Source organism: Leptonychotes weddellii, chromosome 4, assembly GCF_054177405.1.
Source record: "Leptonychotes weddellii isolate Sample4059 chromosome 4, ASM5417740v2, whole genome shotgun sequence".
In the NCBI taxonomy this organism is placed as follows: Eukaryota; Metazoa; Chordata; class Mammalia; order Carnivora; family Phocidae; genus Leptonychotes; species Leptonychotes weddellii.
The window spans coordinates 113151186-113177878 of record NC_138372.1 but is presented as its reverse complement, the minus strand read 5'-3'; the positions used below and the strand labels follow the sequence as shown (position 1 = coordinate 113177878).

The following is a 26693-nucleotide window of genomic DNA, read 5'->3' as shown; positions in this document are numbered from 1 at the left end:
GCTGTTATGTCAAAGCAGTGAGGGATGTCCAGTCTGGCACTAATAAGTGAGCCACTCCACAGAGGGAAGCCAGGGATCAGAGAGCAACGATGAAATGCAGAGAGCATGAGATAAGGCGGAACATCATAATAATAAAAACGAGCATCATAAATTGCAGTACAGAGCAAAGACAAACGAATACAATGCAATAAATTTTGATGGATAGCCCTCGATGCCCAAGAAACAAAATTGTTTTCCAAAAGATGATGAATTAATCATGAGATAAATGTCAGTGGCACTTCAAGGGCACATTCGACAGAGTCTGAAGTTAGGTACATCGGCACTTACTTAGAGTTTGTAAAAAAAAGCTGCTAGAGCAGTTTGAGCAACACTGTGCCTGGAACACTTGAGAAAACGCTATATGGCATTGTGTCTGATGGCAGAGGCTGGTCCCGCAATCTGAACTATAACTGAGGCAGGCATTCCAGCATTTGGTGATAGAAATATGAATTATCTGTTTTAGGGAAAGCTGAAAGTAGTATTATGAATTAGGTTACACACTATGAGTAGGTTATACACTATGAAGTGATCTGCATATTGGTGGAGTAGAGGTCACAGAATGAATATATCCTTTATCCTTAATTATACACTTTTTGGTGTATAAGGCTGTATTTGCTTGCTTTGAATAGCACCTTGTTACTAGTGTCTGTCAAAGAAAAAAAAAAAGACACCTGAAAATGGAAGATAACTGACTAAGGAAAAGAAAAGGGAATAAATACATTTTCTGAGCATGAAACAGAAAAACAGAAGTAGCTTATGCTTCTGTATATTATGAATGAGAGTTCACTTTTGCTGAAATAACTTCAAGCTCTCAGGCCATGGTGAGTTATTGTTGCTTTTGGATTGTGAGGAATTCACAGCAGCCTCTTGGTTCTTTCTGAGCAAGGTCTTCTATCCTTCTAATATTGCTAGGGAAGGTTGACCTTACTCCAATCTTCAAGAAGATTATTGTAGATTTCTTTAAAAATTTTGTACAAAACACCATGAGATGCATTTTGGTCATAATACTGGGGCCCTCTTCATAAAATGATCTTTGGAAAACATGTTGCCCTGCTGGGACCACTATATTGTCTAGTAAATGAAGAATTAAATTTATACAAAAGGAACACTGTATTTCTTGTAGAATGTAAGTGCACTAAATAATCTGCTACAAAGCCTTTTGAAAAATTCTTTGATGCTATCAAGTGTAAAACACAGCTAGTCAAAAGAAAACTTCAGTTGGATTTACTTCTCATATTTTTGCTTTCCTCCCTACCCCCAGACAAGACACTACATCAAATATAAGTGGGTATTGTAAGAAAATATGAGAGAAGGATTTATAGGAATCACACGTTAGAATCAGGACATAAAGGCTATAGATTTCAAGCAAATTAAAAGATGAAAAATGAATACTCTATCCTCAAAACAGTTTTGAAATACAATATAAAATATGTTCCTGATGTAATAAAGAAGCAATGAAAAAAATGAAATAAGACAATAGACAAGCATCACAGATAACATCACTGGAGTACATACCATGTGCTGAACAAGTCACTAAGTTCTTTACAAACCTAAATTTATTTAATGTTCTTAGCAGCTCCATGACATAGACACCCATCATCTCCATTTTTTTATGGATGAAGATGTTGAAGCAACACAATTAGCAAGCAAGTGGTAGAAGAGAAGCTTGAAACTGGACCAGAAATATTGGGTTCCAAATACTGTGTAACAAACACTGCAGGAAGAGTCAGAGGACACAGGTTCTAATGCTGCTCATCTAGCAGTTAGTTCTAGGACTGAAGATTTGCCCCCATTTAGTCTTAAAGTTGAGGACTTCAGAGTGATCCAACTGTTGAAATGTCTACGATCAGTGAATCGGTAGTTGCAGGGTTAAATCAGGGGGCAATGGGACCATGAGGAGGACCTTTATGTTTACTGATTGATTTGGACTATTACTCCCTTATTCGTTTCTAGTCTGTCCTTTTCCTTTTAAGTGTCCTCAAAGTGTCCAGAGGTAGGCAACTAGGTGAGCCTTACCCTAGATAGGGTTGGGTAAAGAGGGAGTAATAGATCAAAATTAGGTTTAGAGAGAAGACAGTGTTATGGTTATTCTCTGCCCTCTTGCCCAAAGTCTTCCTAAATGAGTAATTTGAATGAGTCACATTCACTCTCTCTTTGGTACGTTTTGGCGTTGACCTTGATGACTTAATGCTGTAGAATCTAGCTCATTACATTGCATACTTGCTTAGGCAGCACATATATTCTAGCTTATTACCTTGCATTTCAACTCCTAAGATAAAGAGTGCACCCAGTTATTGCTAAATATATATACTAAGGCAGGGAAGAATACTATGCTATATATACTGAGAATATTTTCATAAGCAGTTAAAATAAAACTTTTGTTTTTAAAGTGGTAACCTTCATTTACCTTAAAATGAATAAAGTTGCTTATTACTATTAATAAATGCTATAATTGAATTTTAAACAGTAATTTTGATACAATCATAGTACATTAAGACATTACCACTAAGCACTTCATATGAATTATACTAATTAATTTATTGGTTAAACAAATCATGGAAACGTGATACAGGAACACTAGACCATCAGTGATTTGCAGAAGAAAAGCCAATCTCTTCCAAGTATATCCATAGTATCTTACTAATTTAAAAAAACAGGTTACAATGCATAATCCCATTTTATAAACACATGGTTGTGTAAATCTGTTTCAGTACATCGAAAAGTCAACTATCATTGAATTTCAAAAAAAGTGATGGTTATTTATGGATGATACGATTATAAGAAACATGTCTTCATTTAGAAAAATCTATACTCTCTAAATTGGCTATAATAAACATGAGGTTTTTTCCTAATCATAGGTAGGCAGATAGATAGGCATTTTTTTAAAGAATTGACATATCACTAAGTACAAGCAAGCATGCAAGTGTATTTCACCCAGTTGTGCTCCCATTTCTTATATGTGTTTAATTATAAACCTAATATCTAACTAACTCATAGACCTAAAATTCTTAGAGCTGAACATGGGGAATGCAGTTCTTTATTATCAAGTGTTCTATCAGTTTTCTTCACTTATAATCACACTCAACCCAACCTAGACCAGGAAAATTTGGGCAGCAAAAAGGAAGTATTATTTCTATTGAAACTACCTGATGTGAATAGCAAGCATTAGCAGCATGAGCGATGCAGTTTTCCCCCATCATTTAAAGACAAGTATTAGTGATCTTGGTAAAGTCTAAATATCCCAAGCAATGAGATACTTAATTCTAGACATGTACTTAGTTAACTTTTCTATTTTATTCACCTATGTATAATCTTTTTAAAAATCCCACATAAATCATACAACTTACTCCCTTGGCTTTGTGCTCATGAGAACTCTTAGAGGCTTTCTGCTGTTTAAGCATGATTTCAGGAAGCAATCCACTTCATTGAAAGGTCTCATAAAAACTAGGTCACCATTAATAGCAAAGATCTTTTTCCCAACTTCCATGCCAGCCATCTAAGAGAGAAATAGAAAGAAAAAAAATCAAATTATATTTTAATAAGGAATCTATTTTTTTCACAGAATTAGAAGCTGAAAAGACCTAGAACTTACAGATTTTTGACATTTCAACACATTTGCAATGTTTTTTATGCAATTTCACACAACAGAACTGTGGGGGAGATAACACAGTTATTCTCTTTGACCTAGTTTTAAATTTGATCACCCATTTGCACTGAAATTCCCGCCGCTTCTTTTATGACTTAATTTTGTTTTCCTCCTGTGACCCTCTTTCTATTGTATCTTCCAGTTCTTCTTCTTATTTCATCCTTTAAACTACAGTCAAACCCCAGGTTAAATTTTTTTTTTTTTACTGTGTTTTCCATTTATATCCAATTAAGTCAGAGAGGTTCCACCTCTATACAGCCATCAATGACAACCGAATAAGCATCGCTAACATGACACAGCATAAATATCTCCAGGGCAGGAGAGAGGAATGGCCTGGAACCCAAGGAAAAGAGCTCCAAAAAGCACAGATTGCCAGAGGCTGGAAAGATGACAAAGAAGACATTATCTCTCCATGCCAACCAGGCTGCCATTCTTAACCAATCCCATTGCCTCCGAACTACATGCTGTTTTGGTTACCAGAGAAATGATGAAGACCCGGGGAAGGGCACTTACTCAGTGGCATAGTTAGATGAAGCTGTGCTCTAAGAACACCCACAGAAAATGTCTGGGAGAAACATTTCCTTCTGGCAGAAAATTACTAAAAACAGTCATTTGTTGGCCCAGCCCACTAACAAAGTATGAGTTGACCAGAGTTATTTCGTTTGAAATTAATGTGCTGTACCTAAAACACTGTCTTGCATGAATTTGTGTTTTGGTAAAAGATGGAGACCTTGGACATTAGCCAATACGAGGGTGGATGGAAGTATGCTACTAACTTTAAGCCAGGTTCAAAGTTAAAAGTCATGCTTCATTCATTCTCACATTCTTTATTTAAGAATATGAGAATTCTTTATTTATTTATATATTTAGAAGTTTGCTTGAGGATTAAGGTATTTTTACAAGCCAGGCCGCAAGGTGAGAATACTTTAAATCTGACATATTTGGGATATAACACTCCCAGTAGGTTCCATGAGAGCAGGAGATTTTGTCTCTTTTATTCATTGCTATATTCCCAGAGCCTGGAACAGTTCCTGGCATATAATAGGTACTAAATAAATAATCCTGAATGAATGATCAGGAGATTCCTTTGATTAAAGGCTGCAGAGGTGAGAGAACATCAAATAGCATTAACCTAATGAGAAAATAAGTCAAAGCACATGCTTTACTGATGAAAGTTATATTTTTATAAGACAGCCAAAAGTGATAGGAAAATAAAAGATGTAGCCCTAGATTAATGGAACAGGTATCTGACATACATAATACAGTCCCACTGTATGCAGTCTCCCCAGGGTTCCAGGCTAGAATTTTGAACAGGAAAGTGCCAGGGACATGGAATGAGCCATGTGATCTCCCAAGGTCACGAAGTTCACAGTTACGGATCTCCAAATATCTGAGTACATGAACTCTGTCACAAATCCCAATCGTATCTGGTAGAAACTCAGAATAAGATTATTCAGAAACACTATTTTCAATAAAGATACTTAAAAGCTGATTTCAATTTGTTTAGAACTTTTATATTTGTATGTCATGGACAACAAATTTAAATAAAAATGCTAATTTACATTACCTCAGCATTAGACCCCTTTTCTACCAACTTTATTATTGGAACTTTATTTTTGTCTTCTAACCCAAAACCATAGCTGCCTTCATTGGATTTAATCTGAAATGCAAAATATTAACATTATTAATAAAGGGACTATGAAAAAAGGTACAAACAGAATAAATGAAGAAAATTTATATAACATATTGATAAACTTACCAATAATGATTTGGCTATAACATTTTCCACAACTTTTAAATCATGTTTCATAAGTCGATGCTTCATATTTGATCCTTCCATTTCCTCATCCGCAAAAAAACGGAAAAGTAGGGGTTCATCTCTGAATTCACTTTTTTCAAGGACTACAAAAACAGAGATTCAAATTGTTCCAATTAATCCAAAAATTGGACCCATTTTTCATACTAATAGACATTCAGTAAACTAATACCTGTCCCATAACCTCAATGTAATACTCTTAGAAGAAATTTCATTCACAAATATTCCTATGATATTATTCTATTTCTTTCGACAGCTTCAAGCCGATGTCTCCTTTAAATTACTATTAACTAAAGAGTTTAGAATTTTTAAGTATTTTTTCAGTGTTAACCTTTTTTTAAAATTATTTATTTATTTGACAGAGAGAGAGCGAGAGCAGGAACACAAGCAGGGGGAGTGGGAGAGGGAGATGCAGGCTTCCTGCTGAGCAGGGAGCCCGATGCGGGGCTCAATCCCAGGACCCTGGGATCATGACCTGAGCCGAAGGCAGACGCTTAACGACTGAGCCACTCAGGTGCCCCAAATGTTAACTTTTTTGTACTCACCCAAATTTAATAAAAGATTATATTGAATCAAAAAATGTATGCAATTCAAAACATAGAAACCTACATTGTTTTGAATTTGTAGTAAACATTTGAAGTGTGTTTTTAATATCCTGAACAATTATGGGAAAATTCAAATGGGTAAGTGTTGCTCTTATGTGTGTGAGCAATTCCCACAGTGGTCACTTTTGTTCCAACACTTCAAACCAGAAATAAATCTTCTGGGTGAAATGTGATTTTAGTTTCCACTAATTCCTAGTTCTTTTCTGTTTAAAAACATTGTTCTCAAATAATCTTATTTCAATAAAGGTTCATTTTTTCCCTTTTATCTGAACGTTAGTATTTTCCCCCAAAGTCCCTAAGATTAACCTTTCAAAAATAAGGCTAAATACTGATAGACAGAATTTATATTCAGTGAGATCCTGACAGCTGTCAAAATGTTTTAAAAGAGAAATCTTCTCTATTTCTATTTATGTATCCTTGGTTGAAGCGTACTTGTTGGAACAGGGTGATTCATTGAGCAGGGTAGCTAAAGGGAAGACACTGGTCCCATGGCACTGTACAAGGTCTGGCTTTATGATGAAGCACACCTCCAGGTCTGGGATTGATTCTGGGTGTGACTTTGGGAAAGTTACTTCAACTCTTTGAACTGTAGTTTCCGCATCGGTAAAATGCGGGGAATAAAACCTTCTTCATAACGTACAGAACTAAAAATGAGGTAATAAGTATGATTAACCTGGCATACAGAAAGCGATACAAAACTATTTTATCTCATTATTTTTACAGAGTTCCAAGTAATAACTGTTGACCGGATGATATATGTATTGATCTTTGGATGGAAGACTGGCCGGCAACTTGGGTTAACAAATGAAACTATCAAGCACAAATTAAAAAGTAACACCTTACAGTTGACAATAGAAATGAGAATATACTTCAGATTAAGTTAGATCTTGCCTACATGACCCAAGCACTTCCCCCAAACACACATGGTGTTTTGCTACTGCTATTTTCCTCCACAAAATAGTCTGCCTAACAGGAGTGAGAACGGACATCAATAAGGCAGGCAACAGCCAAATTGGTTGTGCTTTACTGACATAGACTTTTGTAGGGAAAACTTCTGTTGTTAACTCAGTATTTTATTTTTTTGTTAGTTAATTAATTAATTAATTGTATTTGTTTTTTTATAGAGAGAGAGAGCATGCGCACATGCCTACGAGCATGGGAGAGGGGCAGACAGAGAGGGAGAACGTCAAGCAGGCTCCACATCGAGCACAAGCCCAATGCAGGATTGATTTCATGATCCTGAGATCATGACTTGAACCAAAATCAAGAGTCGGACGCTTAACCGACTGAGCCACCCAGGTGCCCCTAACTCAATATTTTAAAATAAATATTTAGATAAAATGACTGCTTGTTGATGCTTTAAAAAGAAAAACAAAATATTTGAAGGATTTCACCCTGATATTATAGTTTTAATTCCCTATAATAATATCATTTCTCCCATTCAATAGTTTTTCAACAAGGACTAATATTTCTCTATCACATCTCATACAGTGCTCTAGAGATAGTAGGATGTAATGGAATTCCCAAATGAATGTATGCTAACCAATGATACTCTCAACATCACTGAAAGTTTTGCTATACTTCCTTCTTCATAGAAAGGTAATAACCTTGGGGTGCTTGAGTGGCTCTGTTGGTTGAGCAATCGACTCTTGGTTTCGGCTCAGGTCATGATCTCAGGGTCATGAGGGGACATGAGGGGACTCCTCAGAGGGGAGTCTGCTTGAGATTCTCTTTCTCCCTCTCCCTCTGCCCCAGTCTCTCTCTATATAAAATAAAATCTTTTTTAAAAAAAGGTAATAACCTCCTGAAAGTAATTGACAAATAGGTAGAAGTGTTATCAAATATGTGTTTATAAGCATATATATATGTTATATATACGTAAACAGTGAAAAAGACTGGGTTTGTGGAATATATAAGATGCTATGAATAGAGAGGGAAAACTAAGTCTCATTATTTTTATAAATTTAGGCATAATGAAGCCATCAAACAAGAAAAATAATTAGTAGCCAAAATGAAACAGATTTTTTCCAGAGATTTATAATTTTATCTCTGAGATAATTTTAAAAGCATTTTTCTTAAAAAAAAAAAATGATTACCAACCCTATATGCTCTCATTTAATCATTTTAATATATACTGGCATTAAAAAAAACCATGAGTCTAATCTAAAATAATTTCAATTTTTTTTAAAAGCTACTTAAAAAAAAAAAAAAACACCTTCTAGTTCAAGCTTTTGCTCTTCTGGAGTCAGTCTAGAAAAAGAGAAGAGAAGTCATGGCAACTGGTAGATAAAAGCAACTAGACATAGGAATGGCACCAGAGGTGAAATTGAATGCAGATGTGACCCAGCATGGACACATGGCAAGACCCATACGGGCTTGCTGGTTCATCTCTAAATGACTTCACTAAAACAACGAGGTACTCCCAGCGCCCTAACAAAAACAAAACAGTAAAATACATCTGTGAGCTTCCAGAATAAAAATCCCTACCATGGTGCATAAATCCATTGTCACAGAGTCCGACACCAAATATCATTGCCTCTTCTCTGGTGCGGCAATCCCCCTGTTAACCACAAAAACATGGCACAACTTAACAGGCAACTAAAGGCTTTGTTGTATCTTTACTGCATTTGACGTTCCCAGCACCATATGACAAAAACATTCATTTCTTAGGGCACACACTGCTTTCATAAGCTCATGATGCACCTAATTGCTATAAAACATTCACTTGATTATAAAAACATCTTTTTTTTGACATTAAGTGAAAAACAAAGATATAATATTCCTGAGTAAAATCATACTGTATTAAACATGAAAATATATAACTAAAATTTATTGCTACCACAAATGATCCCTTTCTCTTATTTTTTCAATATTGTATCCCAACTGTGCAGCAAGAAAATATCCTATATATTGAAAACACACTAAAGTTAATGAAAAATCATTATGCATGATCTCTGCTATCATATTTCTTCTACCAAATGGCCTTGTTCTTTAAGGACCCCTAAAGAAACCTACTAACTTAGGGTGATTTATAAGACCCTAAAAATAAATTGTTCAGCTGAGCGTGTAAATGCAAGCTTCTCTTTCACTATCTTGCAGAAAAAATAATCACATCATGTAACTGAAGCAAAAATGAAAGCCCAATGCAATCTTCTGTTATGTTTTTATCTAGAAAACTTCTATTTTATTCATGTAAGTATGGATTCATATATAGAAATAGACATATGTACATATGTGTATGTGTGTGTATAAACTTAACAGTTGTAGATTTTGTGGTTAAGAAGTGCTTTCTCATTTTATTTCTTCCTAGTCAGGTTACTGTTGCCTGAACTCTGTGCTTATTTTCATCCTTGCTTTCACTCAAAATCATTCATACCTACAATGCATGTTTTGCATGTTTTGTCCACTCATTTGTTTTAAAGTATCTGTTGTTAGTCCTAGCAAGTTATTCTAATATCCCTGTGCCTTTTTCTCTGTTAGATAATAATTCCAGTAAGTAATAAACAGTTGTGAAAGTAAAATCTGGAGAGATGAAGGGCCTTGTCCAACTTTGCATAACTACTTATCAGAAGAACCATCATCAGAGGCTAGGTTACCTGAGTCCCAGTCCATCACCCCAATTTCTACTACATACAATTTCTAAGACATTGTTGTAACAGATCACTAAGAAAACCTGAAGAAAAAAAATAATTGCAACGTGGTCCAGTTTTGGGGTAGCTTATTTATTCTTCTAATGCTCACATTTGAAAAGTAAAACAATGCCAAAAAGGAAAAAAGAAAAGAAAGCTGCTCACTGATTTCCTGAGTCAGGACTTTAAATATTTATTAGGCACCAACTTTTGCTTCAAAAAAACTTCCTTCAGTTTTCTCACATAGTCAACATATGGTACAAGTTCATGTGAATTCTATAAGATTATAATTTCTATGTGAAATGCCAACTCTGATATCAAGTACAGAACCAATTCTAATGACACATATTTGACCATAATATTATAAAAGGCTCTGACTCTAGTAAACCCACTGCATGTATGAATTAAGTTTTTTTATCTAAAAATAATTGCTTGGTTTAATCTAAAATCTTAACTTCCAAATAGAATACATTTAAGTGCTATAAATACAAAAGTAAGCAGTCTTTAATAGTCTAGAAATTAATATTAAATAATAAAAATCTCAAAATTTATGTGCACAGATGAATCAAATATGAATTAAACATTAATATTTGAAACAAAGAACATTTTATGATTATCAAATGTTATTCACATGTAACAAAGAGTAGGCCACTTTCTTTAATAACAAAAAAGTAAAACTGCTTATGAAATTGACTCAAATATCTAAGCATGACAACATTTCAACCAACCAATATCCCCTAACAAAATAGTAAGTTCTGTCAAAGTTGTTTTTTAATCAATGTTAAACATTTGATCATATATTAGTTGACCTAGTATGATAAAACATTTAAATTTATATTTGAATATCTAGTATGTTGGGGTAGATGCCCTAATTTGCAAATAACATTTTCTCGATACCTGCTGTCAACTCCCACGTTCTGAGAAACAGAGCAACAATAACAATAAATTTCGTAGTTCCCTATTTAAAATGTATGTAGATAAATATTAAAGCTTATATGTCAAAGCACAATTATCTAACAGAAAGGCACAGGGAGATTAGATAACTTGCTAGGACTAGGAAACATATCCTAAGACGAATTAGTGAACAAAACATGCAAGAAATTTTAGTGTATGTGAATATGTATTCTTCAGTGATATTCAAATTACACTTAGGTTTTGGTTTGTTGTTTTTGTTTTTGTTTTTAAAGTAGGCTCCATGCTGGGCATGGGGCCAGCTTGAACTCACGATTCAGAGATCAAGACGTGAGCTGAGATCAAGAGTCAGACGCTTAACTGACTGAGACACCCAGGTGCCCCTACACTTAGTTTTTTTGATGGATCTCAGTTGATACTTTAAAAATAGGAACATCTTCCTTTTGAAAAACCACATAGCATAAAAATTAAGTTTGAAGACTGTTAAGTCAGATTACCTGGATTCAAATTCTAACTCTGTATTAGCTGTATGAACTTGGTCAAGCTATTTCACAGTGTCTCATCTGCACATGGTGACAAAAAAAGGCACCTAAATCCCCTCAAAGCTTAAAGCAGCAGTGAATTAACTCAGCAACTTCTATTTGTCTATTTACCTGTGCAATTAACCAGTCTATCAGTTTGTTGGCCATGACTACAGATTTGTAGGTTCTTAAATGGTAATCTTTATCTCTATAAAGGAAAAAGAAACCAAAACCAGTAAGAAGAGGGTAAGTAAGCACAGGAAAACATTTCATTTAATATCAGTGTGCAACAGAAAAGTTTACTAAATATAATCTGAATCTATTATCCAAGTTATGTGCAAATAACAGAGGTTTATAAGGTATACATAGCACTGGAAAACTCCTTCATCAGCTCATATCGGAAGAGACCAACAACGATACCAAAACAAGACATTTCTCCTTTGATATGTTCTTATACACAAGTAGATTATTACTGCTATATTATCCGGTAAAAACTTAGCTAGAAATACAATATCTCATCAATAAAAGAATAACACAATGGAATTTCTTCCCTTAAAATCTGGATAGAGTCTACAAAAAAAAAAAAAGAAAGAAAACTCATCAAAATGTGGAGAATAAAGCAACCCCTTTTATTCCCAAATTCTCCAGGAAGGCTGGATTTGGTTCAGCTGTAGTGGCAGACAGCAGGCCCGTCCCAAGGTAAACATGCTGAGAACCCTGTCATTCATCTTGTCTGATCAGGGCATGGACAACTGACACCAGATCCCAAGGGAACCAAAGGAACCAGCTGATTCTACATTAGCCTCTCCTTTCAGTAGACTTCCCAGATCTGAGAAGTCAAAGTTAAGTTAGATACCAACAAGTACTCCTGATCAGAATGGGGTCCCCAGGGCAGAAATCTATAATTCATTCATTTTGCAGGCCCAGATCAAAGAGAAAATGACAGTCTTTTCAAAATGTCAAAAGATCCGAACCGCAAACAACTTGAAATGATAAATAATTACTAGCTCTATTCACAGTTCTTTAGCCCCTGTCACCAACTGACGATACGGACATCATTTTATCCACTTTCATAAAAAAAAGTCCCTGAAAAATGGTTGATATTTCTAAGATTTTTGTAATAAATACACCAGGTTAGCCAGTAATCAATAGCAGATTCCTTTTTAAAAAAATCTTTAGGGGCGCCTGGGTGGCTCAGTCGTTAGGTGTCTGCCTTTGGCTCGGGTCATGATCCCAGTGTCCTGGGATCGAGCCCCTCGTCGGCTCCCTGCTTGCGGGAAGCCTGCTTCTCCCTCTTCCACTCCCCCTGCTTGTGTTCCCTCTCTCACTGTGTCTCTCTCTGTCAAATAAATAAATAAAATCTTTAAAAAAAAAAAAATCTTTAAAAATAAATAAATTAATTAAATAAAATAAAATCTTTTTAAATCTATCTCCATGCTTCTGATACCTCACTGCCCATTTCATCTTGGTTTCCATAAGCATCACTAAGAAGGAAAAGGATAGTCAGCCTATTATAAAACACATGTGGGTCGGTGAATTCTTCACCCAGATAATTTTTCTTTTTGTAAGCTGAGTTCACACATATTAAAAGCATGACTATCATACATTCCATCTGTTTTATGGTTTTTTCCCATAAATTTTTCCTTGACAACTCATAAACAATTGTCATTTCTAGCCAAAGAACAATTCCTTCTTATCAGCTCTTATGGAATGTAACTTTCTTGGTAAGAAATCCCATATGGCTAAAATATATTTTCAGAGCATATTTTCTCACATATGAAATCTACATATACACAGGTAACCTGAAAACTGTAACCATTACTGTTTTTATGAGGTTAGCAGAAAAGATAAATTTAAGTACCCACTTGCTATTGATTGAAGTAACCATCTTTTAGTGTTAGATTATCCAAAATATTTGCAGGGTGGCTGTGCTAGAAATCTAGTAGGGAATCAATAAATATAGGTTCATTTTCACTTCTTTTTACTTTAGGAAGCCTGTTTGTGACAGGGCACTTTCAGGAGTGATTGGGTAAATTTTGTTTCTTCCTCCAGGATCTGCACTGTGTTCTCTATAAAACATCAGTGAGCTTTCCAATACACTTAAACAGCCACTTCTGGATTTTTTTTTTCTTGAGTTCTGAGTTTCCTTGAAATTGGAAACCAGAATGAAAAACAGAAACACAGCACATCAAACATTTAGATTCTATAGCCATGACGGAAAAGCATCTTTATTCATCTTGGAAATGGTACATCCATTTTTTTTTGTCCTGAATATTAAATTTCAGTCAATATGAATGATATCTGGCCATTTGAAATTAGTGTAACATCATACTACATTCTATCAGTGTATATCAGTGTATATTTTATAAAAATACAGTAATACTCCTGAACGTCTCTTCTATTAGTAATCATAACATAAAACTCAGTTTTCTGCTGTCTTTCTAGAGAGAGAAACTGAAAATTAATTATGACTCCACTTCAAAAACAAGGGCATATCTCTTCAGAAGGAAAAAATTGGTAGAGAATAAAATTATAAAATTTACTTATTAACTCCAAAGTAATTCTTAATTTTCAAGTACAAAATCTTTCCTTTGGATGAAAGACTATTAGGAGGAAATATTGTGAAAATACACATCCAAGAATTGATTATACAATTTAGTGGAAAAAAAATCAATATAAAGTAATCATAGTGGTATTTATAGTAAATAGTATTTCCAAATCCTCTCCCAGTCAACTATTATTTACTAAATATTAACTGATTGTGGATTATTTCATTATCAAGTCTATAATTTAGTATGGATTAATGACAAATAATTTTAGAAATCAGAATAAAAAGAGTGGAAAAAACTGCATAATTAGAGCCCCAGAAAATTTAGAAATATTTTCAGATCAATTACTACTTAAAATCATCTTTAAAAGTAAAATTTTCACTTATGGAAGAAAAATAAAATAAACCAAGAGGTTCCAGCTGAATAATACTTACCTAATATGCAATATAAATATTTTCACGTAAATTGCCCAGAACTTAGAAACCAGACTCACCTTATCACTGGAGTAAACAGACTATGAAGACGGCAATATAATCTCACTCCCTATTATAAAATAAAGATATGTCAAAAACAAGGAAGATCACTCAAAGGACAGACCAATGAAATTTTGAGACATATCCACTGTCAACATTCCGGAATCATTATATAATCTCTACCAATTTAAAAGTTATTAACTGTTGTATTACATCAGAAAAATAATATAACTTAAATAATTAAAAACAGGATTAAATTGTACTATGAATTTGTCATATACATATGACATATACAAAGGGTTTTTAAAATTATTTTTCTTAAAATGTAAAATTTCAAAGTATTAGCAGAAAATAATTCTATGCAGCAATACCTCACACTACACGTACATTATATATCAATATAAATCTTGGTGTGCAAAGAAAACTGACGTTACATAAATTTTATATATGTATATATTTTTTAAACTTATTCAAGTATAATGGCCACTTGTTGCTACATGTGACATACTTTTCAGTGGATATAATCTGAGTGTGCAATTTCATTAGTTCCATTTAGAACTACGTAAGAGTATGAAAAAAATGATCTAACCCTAGAATTCTTTAAATAGCAAGAAGAAATTGAGAGGCTTGCTTACGAATGCCATTTTCTATACTAGAAGAATTTTTTTAAGTCTCTTAACAGCATTTTATCTTGGTGAAGTATGACAACATGAATTCTGCTATTGATAAAAGGTTCTGGGAGAGGTTGTTACCTTTGAAATCACATCCTGCATCTCATTTCTTGGATAAAATGTTCCATCATCATAGCGAAATCTATATAACATCTGTTCTGGCTTGAACTGATGTTTATCAGTAACTAAGAACATAGAAACAATATATTAAAATACTGACAATCTAAAAAGTGGAAAACAAAAACAAATAAATTTATAAAATACATATTCTTACATACTAAAATTTGTAGTTTTACCAAAAACTTTTGTTTCCCTAATGCAGTAATACTAATCCAGTATTCTGACAGTAAGATTTTGTTATATAATGCATTTACAATTTCCATATAACGATTTAAGAAATAAATTGAGATCAGCAATACTGTTAGCATAGTATGAGGGTATGTACAATGTATTATTTTATTTATATAAATATACAAAGTTGTGTTTTCTATTTCTTCACAGTGCCACAAAGTCGAGCAAAAAGTGTCCTTCAAAGAGCAGATAATCTAACTAGTGAATTATAATTCAATTCTCAGTTCTAGAAGTGAATTTTAGTATTTATCTGTTTTATCCCACAGCAATCAGGCCAAGACCACACATACACCAATCTTGACCATTTATTCTGTGTTTATTTTTTTAAAATGTTTTATTTATTTATTTGACAGAGAGAGACACAGTGAGAACAGGAACACAAGCAGGGGGAGTGGGATATGGAGAAGCAGGCTTCCTGCCGAGCAGGGAGCCCGATGCGGGGCTCGATCCCAGAACCCTGGGATCATGACCTGAGTGAAAAGCAGACGCTTAACGACTGAGCCACCCAGGCGCCCCTATTCTGTGTTTAGATTTCTGGAGTAGATTATATAATTTCAATATGTAAATTCTTTCAAAATGTCAATAGTTTTCTGAAACTGAGAAATGCTTTTCTTACATGTCACTTAATATTTTTGCCCTCAGTGGCAATGAGAATGGTCATCCTCCACTTTCATCCTTGAGGTAAGAGTTTCATATTCATAAAGACTCCTATTTAACTTCCTCTCAAGTTTTCTTTTTTTCCAGGAAAAGTATGTTATAGTCAGTCTAACAAAAAAATGATTGTGGAGGGAAAAAAAAAAAAACAAATTAAACCTCGAAGAGTTTATATTTAAATGTTTTCTTTACAGGGAATGCAACATTTGCAGAAAAAGATAATTTACCACAATGGGCTCTGTTTTCATGATTAGCTAGAAGACTTTGACCTTTTTGTTTAAAATGTTGAAGGGGGATAAAAAGTTGTCAGAATTGATTTTCATGAACTACATTTGGTGAGGGGCGCCCAGGTGGCTCAGTAGCTTAAGGGTCTGCCTTCGGCTCAGGTCAGGATCTCAGGGTCCTGGGATCGAGCCCCAAGTCCGAGTCCGAGTCTGAGTCTGGCTCCCTGCTCAGCAGGGGGTCTGCTTCTCCCTCTGCCCCTCCCCCCTAGTCATGTTCTCACTCTCTCACTCGTGCGCTCTCTCTCTCTCTCATAAATAAAATCTTAAAAAAAAAATGAACTACATTTGCTGAATCCAGAAGAAAGCCAAAAGACTTATCACACATACATACACGTATGTGAAGTTTCAGCTATTTTACCCCAACCTACCCAAACCACGTGCATGGCTTGCAGCCATCAGATCGACACAGGACTGTTGCCAAAGAAAGATAGACAACACCGCCTTTTGGCATCTTTTTATTTCCAGATCAAGCCAAAAAAGAAAAAAGCATGTGTGAAAGAAAAATAATATCAAGAGAAATATTTTGCAATCCTATGGCATGTTTCAAGACCAGTTATTTATTTCTTCTCTGCAATCTACCTATTCTAATTTTTTTTTTTTTGAAAAACAGTAATTGTTTAATAATATCAACTATTATAGACAGCATTCAGATTTCACCAGTTAGGTCATTTTTTAAAAAAACTGTTCATTCAAATCACAATTCCAGATAAGGTCCTTTGTACTACCGTTTTTTTTTTTTTAAATTATTATTAACACATAATGTACTATTTGTTTCAGGGGTACAGGTCTGTGATTCATCAGTCTTACACAATACCTATTCTAATTTTTATCCCCTAAGATTCACTGAAATAAATTCTTGTCTTGATATTTCAAAATTCAAGGAAACGTTGGGCCCAAATGCTCTTGCCATAAGAACACAAATGGTGATTTAAAATTCCTATCAAAATGGAGTGCTTAGTTGTATGGCAAACTCTTACAGGACTTTGATAATTCATCTTGGGTTAATCTGCAACTCTTAGCTGTTGCCTTGGAAAAACAGTCAATCGTTCTGCATGCAAATGCACTTCCCCAACTTCTTGAACATGAAAAATGGGTTTATTAACCGTTGAGAGTGCGGGTCATGTGAGAAAGGTTGCTTAACATTGTCTTCTAAACAACTATGCAATATTGAGATATTACTAGGGTACAGCTGGCTTTCTAGGTGGTGGGGAAGGAGTGCTGATCTGTAGTATTCACCAATTTCTGTGGTATTAAATATTCCCACACTGGCCAATTTCAAGCTACTAAAATAAAGTCACTGAACACCGAGTTAGACGAGCAGTGATACATTATTATTTAGTATTTCCATACAGAAATAATAGATATAAATAACACTAAGAACACAGACAACAATAAAATAGAGTAAAATAATTAGGAAGTGATGAGTTTTAATAATATATGAACTTTGTTTATAGTACAATTTATGTACTATCTGTCATATAATTTTTAATAATAGCTGTGCCTTACAACCAGCTTGCAAATTTCCAAGAAATTTATTTATTTATTTATTTATTTATTTTTTAAAGATTTTATTTATTTATCCATTTGAGAGAGAGAATGAGAGAGAGAGAGAGCATGAGACGGGGGAGGGTCAGAGGGAGAAGCAGACTCCCCGCTCAGCAGGGAGCCCGACGTGGGACTCGATCCCGGGACTCCAGGATCATGACCTGAGCCAAAGGCAGCCGCCCAACCAACTGAGCCACCCAGGCGCCCCTCCAAGAAATTTAATTACCAGCTCTCTTAAGTTTGTATAAGCCAACTTCAGCACAATACTGGGGTGAATGTGGTCTCTGAATTGCATAAGCATTTATAATGTAAATAGTAGACCCAGACAAGAAAATCTATCAGCATATCATACCGAAAGCATATGCTGTTTCAACCCAATAATTCCTGATATAGCAAGGCTTTTCTTTTATGAAGTTCTCAACAATATCTGCAATGTGAATAGTGGCAATAATAGTCAAACTCTTTAAGCTTTCTCTCTTTAAAACAGATGGTTCATTCAACTTTATTTTAGGAATTCTATTTTCACTAAATGCAGCTGGAAACACATACCAATAAAACTAGCATGTTTGGCTCATATTTCTACATTCTATAACATTATTAATGTACAATTGCATAATATGTTCTCTTACTCCCAATTCAGGGGAATGTGTACTAGTTAATTTTGGACACTTAAAAAAGTGATTACTTTTAGCAACAAAAATTCTGTATGCCAAATCTGAAATTACAACTGATCAAATCCTGATAAAAATAATAGTATAGGCCACTAAAATCAAACTGTGACAAATAGAACGATATTAATAGAGAGTACTCAGTGCTTTATTTTTCAGAAAAAGAGTTAATCAGGTTATAAATATCATTGTTCAAAAAGATTTATTATAAGTTAAGTAATCAAAGGGTTTTTGCATTTGAAATTTCAAAATAAATTTTAATCCAGAATTTATCTCTTACTTCCTGTTCAAAATTGTATTGGAGAAAAGTGGTGTCTGAAGTTGGAGGATAAGCTGATTAGGACTGAAATTCTACCATTCTGGTATCACTTACCAAAATAATCTTACATGTTTTTTTTCTCTTTAAAGGGAGGCAATTAAAAAATATTGTGAGAAATATCTTAACAGAATAAATAAGAGTGGTTCTCTCTCTATGGAACTCTGTGATTCCTTCAAGAGCTTTCAGCAGTTATGAACTGAAGAATAGGTCAGATTCTAAAAGACTATTCATGAAGATATTTAACAAATATTATTCCAACTCTACTTTGTACTAACTTACAATTGACTTGAAAATGTTTGCCTAGCTATTCACGATTTCAGGCAAAGTAGTAACAGTTTTGTCATTGTAAAGTCAGTAAAATCCCACCCATAATAGTTATGCCTTCAGTTTTCAGAACCCAATGCACAATGCAAATAAGTAACTAGTTCTCATACAATTCCTAGGTCACCTTTGATGAAACAGGAAAGCAAGAGTGGAAGGGCGGCTTGAAAATATCCTAAAAGCCCCTTTAAAGGACATCCTCTCCCCCACACCCTGACTCTTTCCAGCTCTGGGAATAAAATTTCTGTAATTACCTTTTATCTATTACAAGGTACCTCAAAGTCAAAAAGGAAAATATTATGACAAACTTAGTGTGTTGCTCTTTCTAAATACAGTAAGCGATCCCATACAAGGACAAAAAGTTACATTTTTTAAATAATCTTTTAAATAATTTAAATAGCATCAATTGTTGACAGCTTTAAGATTTTCTTCTCCTATTTCTAATTCATAATGTTTTGAAATCACTCAAATTAACAACAGAAGTTACAAAAACCTCCACTGAAATAGAAATGTTACAAGTTATTTTTATGACTAGTATATGCTGATATTACTGTAAAACATTGACAGGTTTATATAATGATTACTCTGGCTTTAATATAGTTCCATAGATTTTATATTGACCTGGGAGCTATGCCTCAGTGGCAGACACTGGGTCGTTGTTTACCAAATTGGGTTAGCTTTAGTTTCCCCTGGGCATGCATCTACACTACATTTCTAAGTTTCTCCTGCAGTAAGGAGTGGCCATGGAACTGAGCTGCATTTAAGGACATACACACAAAAGTAAGGCACAACGGGGAGTGTACAAGCCCATTTAAAACAAACAAACCAAGAACTCCACCACTCCTTCAAGATGACCTTTAAGAGTCCTGCAGTGAAGATGGATGAGCCTCTATCAGGCACCAAAACCCTGTGTGGGGGAGAGCACCCAACCCCATCCTCCACCAGTGACTGGACTTTACCTGAGCAAAAAAGTAGCTTCTAGGAATATAAGCCGCTGTACTGAGGTTTATATCTGTTACAGCAGCTAGTGTTAACTAAAACAGTTTTCCCTGCAAAAAGTTAATTCTCCCATCCTTGTAGAGTTCTACCTTTCTGAAAGGAAATATGTCAACAGCTGGATTGCTTGATGAACAAGGTAAAAAGATGGTCTTAAAACTACGAGACCATAAGAAACAAAGGCCATTAGTTCATGTTTACATACCTTCAAGTATCTAGCATGATATCTTACACACAGAATGAAGGAAAGAGTCAGTAAGGAAAAGAATAAACAAAAGTGTTCATAAACAGATTTTCCCTCCTTTGCTCTATTGGTAAGACATAGTCCCTGGAAGTACATAGTCTAAATGAGAAAGGAATCATCTGATTTCTGAAGGTCTATGACTGTATGCAAATCCTCTCTATAGTCTACCTATTTGAGCTTCAGTAGACTGCAGGACAAAGCAAATATATTCCCTTCTTGACCCAAGTATATACTTGGACTCGGGGTTAGAGGAAAGGAAAGAGAAGCAGCAAAGAGGAAAGCCATCTAGCCCAACATCTTTTCATATTTACTTATAAGTTTCTGAGTGATGCTTTTTAGCATACTAGGTGCTACATGGTGTTTTCACGGTGCTAAAGAATCAAGTACAAAATCATATACAATTTATCAGTATTATCTATTTACTCACAATATAATTATTCATTTATTCATTCACTGAGCAAATATTTATTGAGTACCTACATTTGAGGGGCACGGGAGGTCTTTACTATATATTAACAAACAAGGCTCCTGTTCTTATAGTACTTCTATTTTGATTGGGGGCCAGAATCGGCATGGATCAAGAGAGAAATAATAAATAAACAAATAAAATAACATAATAATTTTAGAGAGTGATAAGTTCATGAAGAAAATTTTAAAAATTAAAAACAGTTTACTGTAATAATGGGATGAGATTCTACAAGAGTGTCACTGAAGACATGAGTCATGAATACTGCGACTTTTGTCATTTCATTCACTGCTATCCCTCCAGCACCTAGAAAGGTCCCTGGTATATATTAGGAATTAATAAGTAATAGTTGAATGAGAACAGCAAGAGCAAAGATCCTAAATGCACAGTCATCCTGGAGTGTGTAAGGAAGAGACAGAAAGCCACAAGGGCCACAGTGTAATGAGTTAGGTATAACACAATGTGCCAACTCACAGAGGAAGTCAGGGGCCCAATCATGTGGGGCCTTGTGGGCCATGGTAAGAGATCTGGACTGTGGTAAGTGGTTCCAGACTCTTCTTTGAGTTTAATGGGATGCTAGTAGATGATTATAAGCAGGAGAATACCTTGATCTTACATTTGTTTTAAAAGGTCGCCAGCTGTTACCTGGAGGCCATATCATAGAAACGGAGGACAAAAGTGGGAGCAAGGAAGGAGAAGATGGTGACTGGGAAGAAGGCGGGGATCCTGGAAGTGAGAGAAGTGATCTGATTAGGGATCTATTTTGGTGGTAGAATTCATAGGGCACCCAGTATGGTGGGGAAAAACTGGGAGGATCTAGTTCATTTTCATCCCACTCTAATTAAAAAAAAAAAAAAGAAAAAAAGAACACTGAAATACCTTAGTCAAATACCTGTGTTTATTCATAATTCCCTCTTTTTCTCCTCTCCCACATTTTGCATTAGAAATTCTTCAAGTTTTACTTCTTAGTCCCATTATCACTACTTTCTTCTTTCTTTGTTGTTGATGTTCTCAGGAATCTGGTGCTCTCTTGAAATGATTACCGAATTTGTCTCTGGATCTCTCTATACTCTGAGCTTTACACATACATTTTCAACCTCTTGCTGAGCACTCCCCTGTGGATGTCTCATACCCAACCTGCCACAAACTCTTCATCTTCTCCCCACCGTGCTCCTTCTCCTGAATAATCATCCCTGTCATCCAGATAGAAACCTCAAAATAACCTGATCCTGCTCTTCACTCATCTCCCACATCCAACAGTTATCAAATATGCTGCTTCAGCTTCACCAAGTCTCCCAGATGGGCCACTGTCATCATGCCCTAGAACATATCCCTCATCCTCCTACTGCAGGGAAAGGCGGGGGCCTCCTGATGGACGGGGCTCCCTGCAGTGAGACCTCCTGATGGACGGGGCTCCCCGCAGTGTCTCCAACATCTCCACTCCACGTTCCACACTGCTGCATCTAAGGGCTCTAAAAGCCAAGTTCTGGCCACTTTTCTGCTTAAAAGTGTCCATCATCTCCTCACCTTCAGAATAAACCCTACATATTACAGCCAGAGAGTTAAGGTCTTATGGGATCAGATGTGCCTACCTTTCTCACCGCACCCTTCCTCCCCAGTATATTCATCCATGAAGTAGACTGTCCTGCCTCGTGAGATTCTGTGCTAGTTCCTGAAGAGGCCACCATGAGCTTTCCCAATTCCATTCTGTAGCATCTATACTCTCCCTCAGGGCGGGACGTCCTTCTGCCCTTCTGTCCCTGTCAGAGTTCTACTCATTCTACAGTGCCTTATATTAAGGCCCTTTCCCTCATAAAGCAGTCCCAAATACTCCAATTAGAACTTGCCATTCCTTCCTCCCAATCCCATAGTGACCTGTATTTCTAATTTTTGCCTGTTTTGTAGCCTTCACATTAAAGTTAACAAATATATCACCATAAACCCACACTCTCCAAAACTCCCAGAACTACAGTTCTGTATATGTTAGGCACTTGAAATGTTATTAAAAATACACGAGCATCCTATAATGTAGACATTTACTATAAACTAAATCGATTAATGGAATTAAGATGCCTCCAACTGGTGGACAAAGAGAATAAATTAGTAACTAATAAAATAATTACCATGGTGGATGATCCCATTTTCTAATAATGCTTGTCCTAAGTGTACACCTTCCTCAGGCCTGTGAATCTCTCCAATTTCCAACAGCCATGACACAAATTCACTGCAACAGAAATCCAGTGAAACAGTTAAATAGATCCCCCCACCCCAAGGAAGTCTATTTCTACCATGCTTTCATCAAGCAGCTTTGGAAGGAGTCTCAAAATATAAAGAAATATTTGCAGTGCATTTCAGCATGCATTTTTCACATAAGCAAAGCCCAAAATTATTTAAATTTTATTCTATTCTAGAAAACCCATGTCCATACATTCATGCTTACCTAAACCATATATAATAGCTATTTAACTTACTGAGACCTCTAATAAACACAAAGGGAAAATTTTAGAGTAGTTTTAACTATAAAGAGCATATAATAGATCCTAAAGATAGCTAACAGGCAAAATAGAAAACTAATGACTTAATATAAGAGATAGACTTTCTGGAATATGGCTTTCCAGGCACAGAAAACCAGTGTATTTAAAACTCCAAGAAAGCAAAACACAGAAAACCAGTGTGTTTGAAGTTCCAAGAAGGCAAACCAAAAAAACCCTGCCCCATGTGGCAGATGGAATTCTAAACATGTCCTCTTACCCCCCTTTCGAGAATCCCATCCTTTGGTTTTGTAATCAAATCCTAATCTAGGTAGTGCTATGAATGGATTTAAATATATATTTATTTATTTATTTGACAGAGAGAGAACAGCAGAGGGAGAGGGAGAAACAGGCTCTCCACTGAGCAGAGAGCCCGACGTGGGGCTCAATCCCAGGACTCTGGGATCATGACCTGAGCTGAAGGCAGACACCTAACCGACTCTAAATGGATTTTGTATATGTAACCAAAATCCCAAGTCAGCTGACCTTAAAATATGTCAATTATTCAAGGGGGCTTGAACCAGTCAGTTGAGCACTTTGAAGCAGAGAGTTTTCTCAGGCTGATGGCACAAGAGTAAGAGAAAAGTTAAAAGCACAAGAAAGATTCAGTGAGCCATTGTTGCCTTCGAAGACAGAGGGGCCATGTAGCAAGGAATGCAGGAAGCTTCTAACTGAGAGTGGTCCTGGCCAACAGCCAGCACAAAATAGGACTTACTCTTACAGTCACAGAGGACTGAATTCTGTCAACAACCTGAATGTGCTTGCAAGTGGATTTTTCCTCAGAGCCTTAAGATAAGGGCCCAGCCGCAGTTCAGCCCTTGATTTTGGCCTTGATTTTGGCCTTGTGAGACCCTAAGCGACCGCCCAGTATTGCTCACCTCGACCTCTTTCTGACCTATTGAATTATGAGCTAATGAATGGGTGTTGTTTCAGGGCACAAGAACGTTGTTATTTATTTTGCAGCAATATAAAATTAATACACACCAAAAGTTCTACTATATTGTTTTCAAATTCTGAAGTTATTTAGTGGGGCACACGGGTGGCTCAGTCGGTTAAGTTGTTTTCGGCTCAGGACATCTATCTCGGGGTCCTGGGATCAGTCATGCCTCCAGCTCCCTGCTCAGCAGGGAGCCTGCTTCTCCCTCTGCCCCTGCCCCTTCCCATGCTTGGGTTCTCTCGCTCTCTCTCCCTCAAATAAATAAAGCCTTTAAAAATAAATAAGTAAAGTTATTTAGTAAATTCATTCTTGTGTTTAAAGTGTCACCTGGGGGGCGCCTGGGTGGCTCAGTCGGTTAAGCATCTGCCTTCGGCTCAGGTCATGATCCCAGGGTCCTGGGATCGAGCCCCAAGTCCGAGTCTGAGTCCGGCTCCCTATTCAGCGGGGAGTCTGCTTCTCCCTTTGACCCTCCCCCCTGTCGTGCTCTCGCTCTCTCTCTCTGACTCTCTCTCTCTCTCAAATAAATAAATAAAATCTTAAAAAAAAATCAACTTTTAATAAATATAAAGCTTTTAACTCCTAGGTATGTATCTGACGATTAGAAATAATGTATAGGAACAGCCAGCACAGGGCCAGGCTTAAGGCGGCCACTCTTCCCTTTGGTCCTGCAAGCTTCACCCAGCAGGGGCTCCCACATGCAGCTGTCCGCAGAACCCAGAGGACACACAGTGGATCTCTGCTAAAAGCCCAGGCAACCTTTCTGCGTGTTGCTCTGTGCCAGATCCACTGCATGACCCTCTTTTTCAGACTCCTCACTGATAGTCCTCCATGCTGAGCCCGGCTGTCAAAGTGCTGGATTAATTTCGGGTTTAGACTGTGTGTCTTGCGTTCTCTAGTTCTCGGACTTGTAGGCCCCGTAGCTGCATCCTTGCTGGACTTCGTCCCCTCTCGGCAAACCCGCCTGCCTGCCAGCCCTGCCCGACCCCAGCGTCCGCTTTGCCCTTGGAACATGGTACATCAGAAATTGTTGACGTCAGGGATGGATGGATAGATGTCTTAAGCTTTCCATATTTCTGGCTCTAGGTCCATTCCTTCATCCCACTATGGTCCAGGAAATGTTGACAGGAAAGAGATATTCAAAAATGACCAAGGGATATTTTTTTTTTAAAGAAAAACAAATCACTGAAGGAAGGGTAGCTAACACATGACATAGTGAAAATCTGAAAGAAATCCATGCACCCAGACTATTGACCTTACCTTCCAAGGAAGCATTTAGGGAATGTGGTCAGTTTTCTTTTTCTGTCTTTGATCAGATTCCCTTGTTTGCACATCATCTTATAGAGTTTCTCACCCTGTTCGGAGATCATTACCCAGGTGTCTTGCTCCATTCCTAACTTTAAACCTATTGAAAAGGAAACAAAGGACAGGTAACTGAAAAAGTCTCCTCACTCACTCCTGCCTGAATAAAACCAACATTTATTGCATGTCAACCCTGGGCAGGGGGTTGCAGATACAGAGCTCTGTACCACAGGACCCTGGTCTTCAAGAAGCTCAGGGGATCCCAGGGAGACAGTCAGGACAGGATCCCCAGGGCTGTGTGGCACCTTTGGTTTGGCCAGTGAAGGAAGAACAGCTGCAGCTCAGGCTCCAGGCACCCCTTCTGCAGCATTCGATCAGCACAACTGGACAGGTGGCCCTGAAAACAGCCTTTCGGCAGAAGCTGTGACATAAGAAAGGCATATTCAGAGGATCTTACCTCTGAGAAGTATTCAGAAAGGTTTCACAGAAGACCAATGTTTAAACGCAGAGGGATGAACAGTATTTCCAGAGAGAGAGAAAGTGTTCACAAGAGCTACCTGAGGCGAAGCACCACAGGGGGCACACAGCCCCGGGCTCGAGGTGAGGACAGGGGCCACACTGGTGAGTAAGGGAGGGGCCTTGCTCAACTGCAGGTTCCATGTCCTTCATCCCTGAGGTATCAGGGAAACATATAAGGGTTTGCACCAGAGGGAGGGGAAAAGCAGGGCAGGACAGGAAAGAAAGTTTTGTTGCTTTGGAAACAAAGCTCAGACAACAGTATAGGAACAAACTGAAGGGGGCAGGCTTTAAAAAAGGGGAGATCATTAGAAGGAAACCTCAAAAATTCAGGTAAGGTCAAGCCCCTGCAGACAATAGTAGGGGCCATGGGGCAGAGAATGAAGCTGAGAAATATCTAGGAAGTGGTATTGATAGGATACAGCAAAGGGTTAAATGTAGGCATTATGGAAAAAGAGAGATCAGGATGCCTTCCAAGCTTTTGAGGAAAGCCGAACTGGGGAATAGGGGGGAAGAAGCATATTTGGAAAAGAGTTTCAGGTAAGGAGGAGTCCAGTACCATGCAGGGTGACTCTGGACATTCAGGTAGAGCCTAAGAGTCAGCGGAACGCATGCACATGAAGCTCAGGAGACAGGACAAGGCAGGACACAAAGATGGAGAAAGTGGCAGTGCAGACATGGACGTGAAGCTGGTAGGAATC

At 36.7% G+C, this 26693-nt stretch overlaps 1 protein-coding gene across 3 annotated transcripts in view; it reads right to left on the bottom strand.

Annotated features, from left to right (window-relative positions):
* LOC102733166 (phosphatidylinositol 3,4,5-trisphosphate-dependent Rac exchanger 2 protein) overlaps positions 1-26693 on the bottom strand; it is a 197125-nt gene that overhangs the window by 52084 nt on the left and 118348 nt on the right. For all 3 annotated transcript variants that reach the window (XM_081816086.1, XM_081816084.1, XM_081816085.1), the window contains exons 10-18: positions 25435-25579; positions 22833-22933; positions 14943-15046; positions 14211-14260; positions 11301-11376; positions 8594-8666; positions 5445-5587; positions 5253-5345; positions 3387-3535 (exon numbers count right to left, since the gene is read on the bottom strand). In XM_081816086.1, the coding sequence (XP_081672212.1) occupies positions 3387-3535; positions 5253-5345; positions 5445-5587; positions 8594-8666; positions 11301-11376; positions 14211-14260; positions 14943-15046; positions 22833-22933; positions 25435-25579 (934 nt within the window). The remainder of the gene's footprint in view (positions 1-3386; positions 3536-5252; positions 5346-5444; positions 5588-8593; positions 8667-11300; positions 11377-14210; positions 14261-14942; positions 15047-22832; positions 22934-25434; positions 25580-26693) is intronic.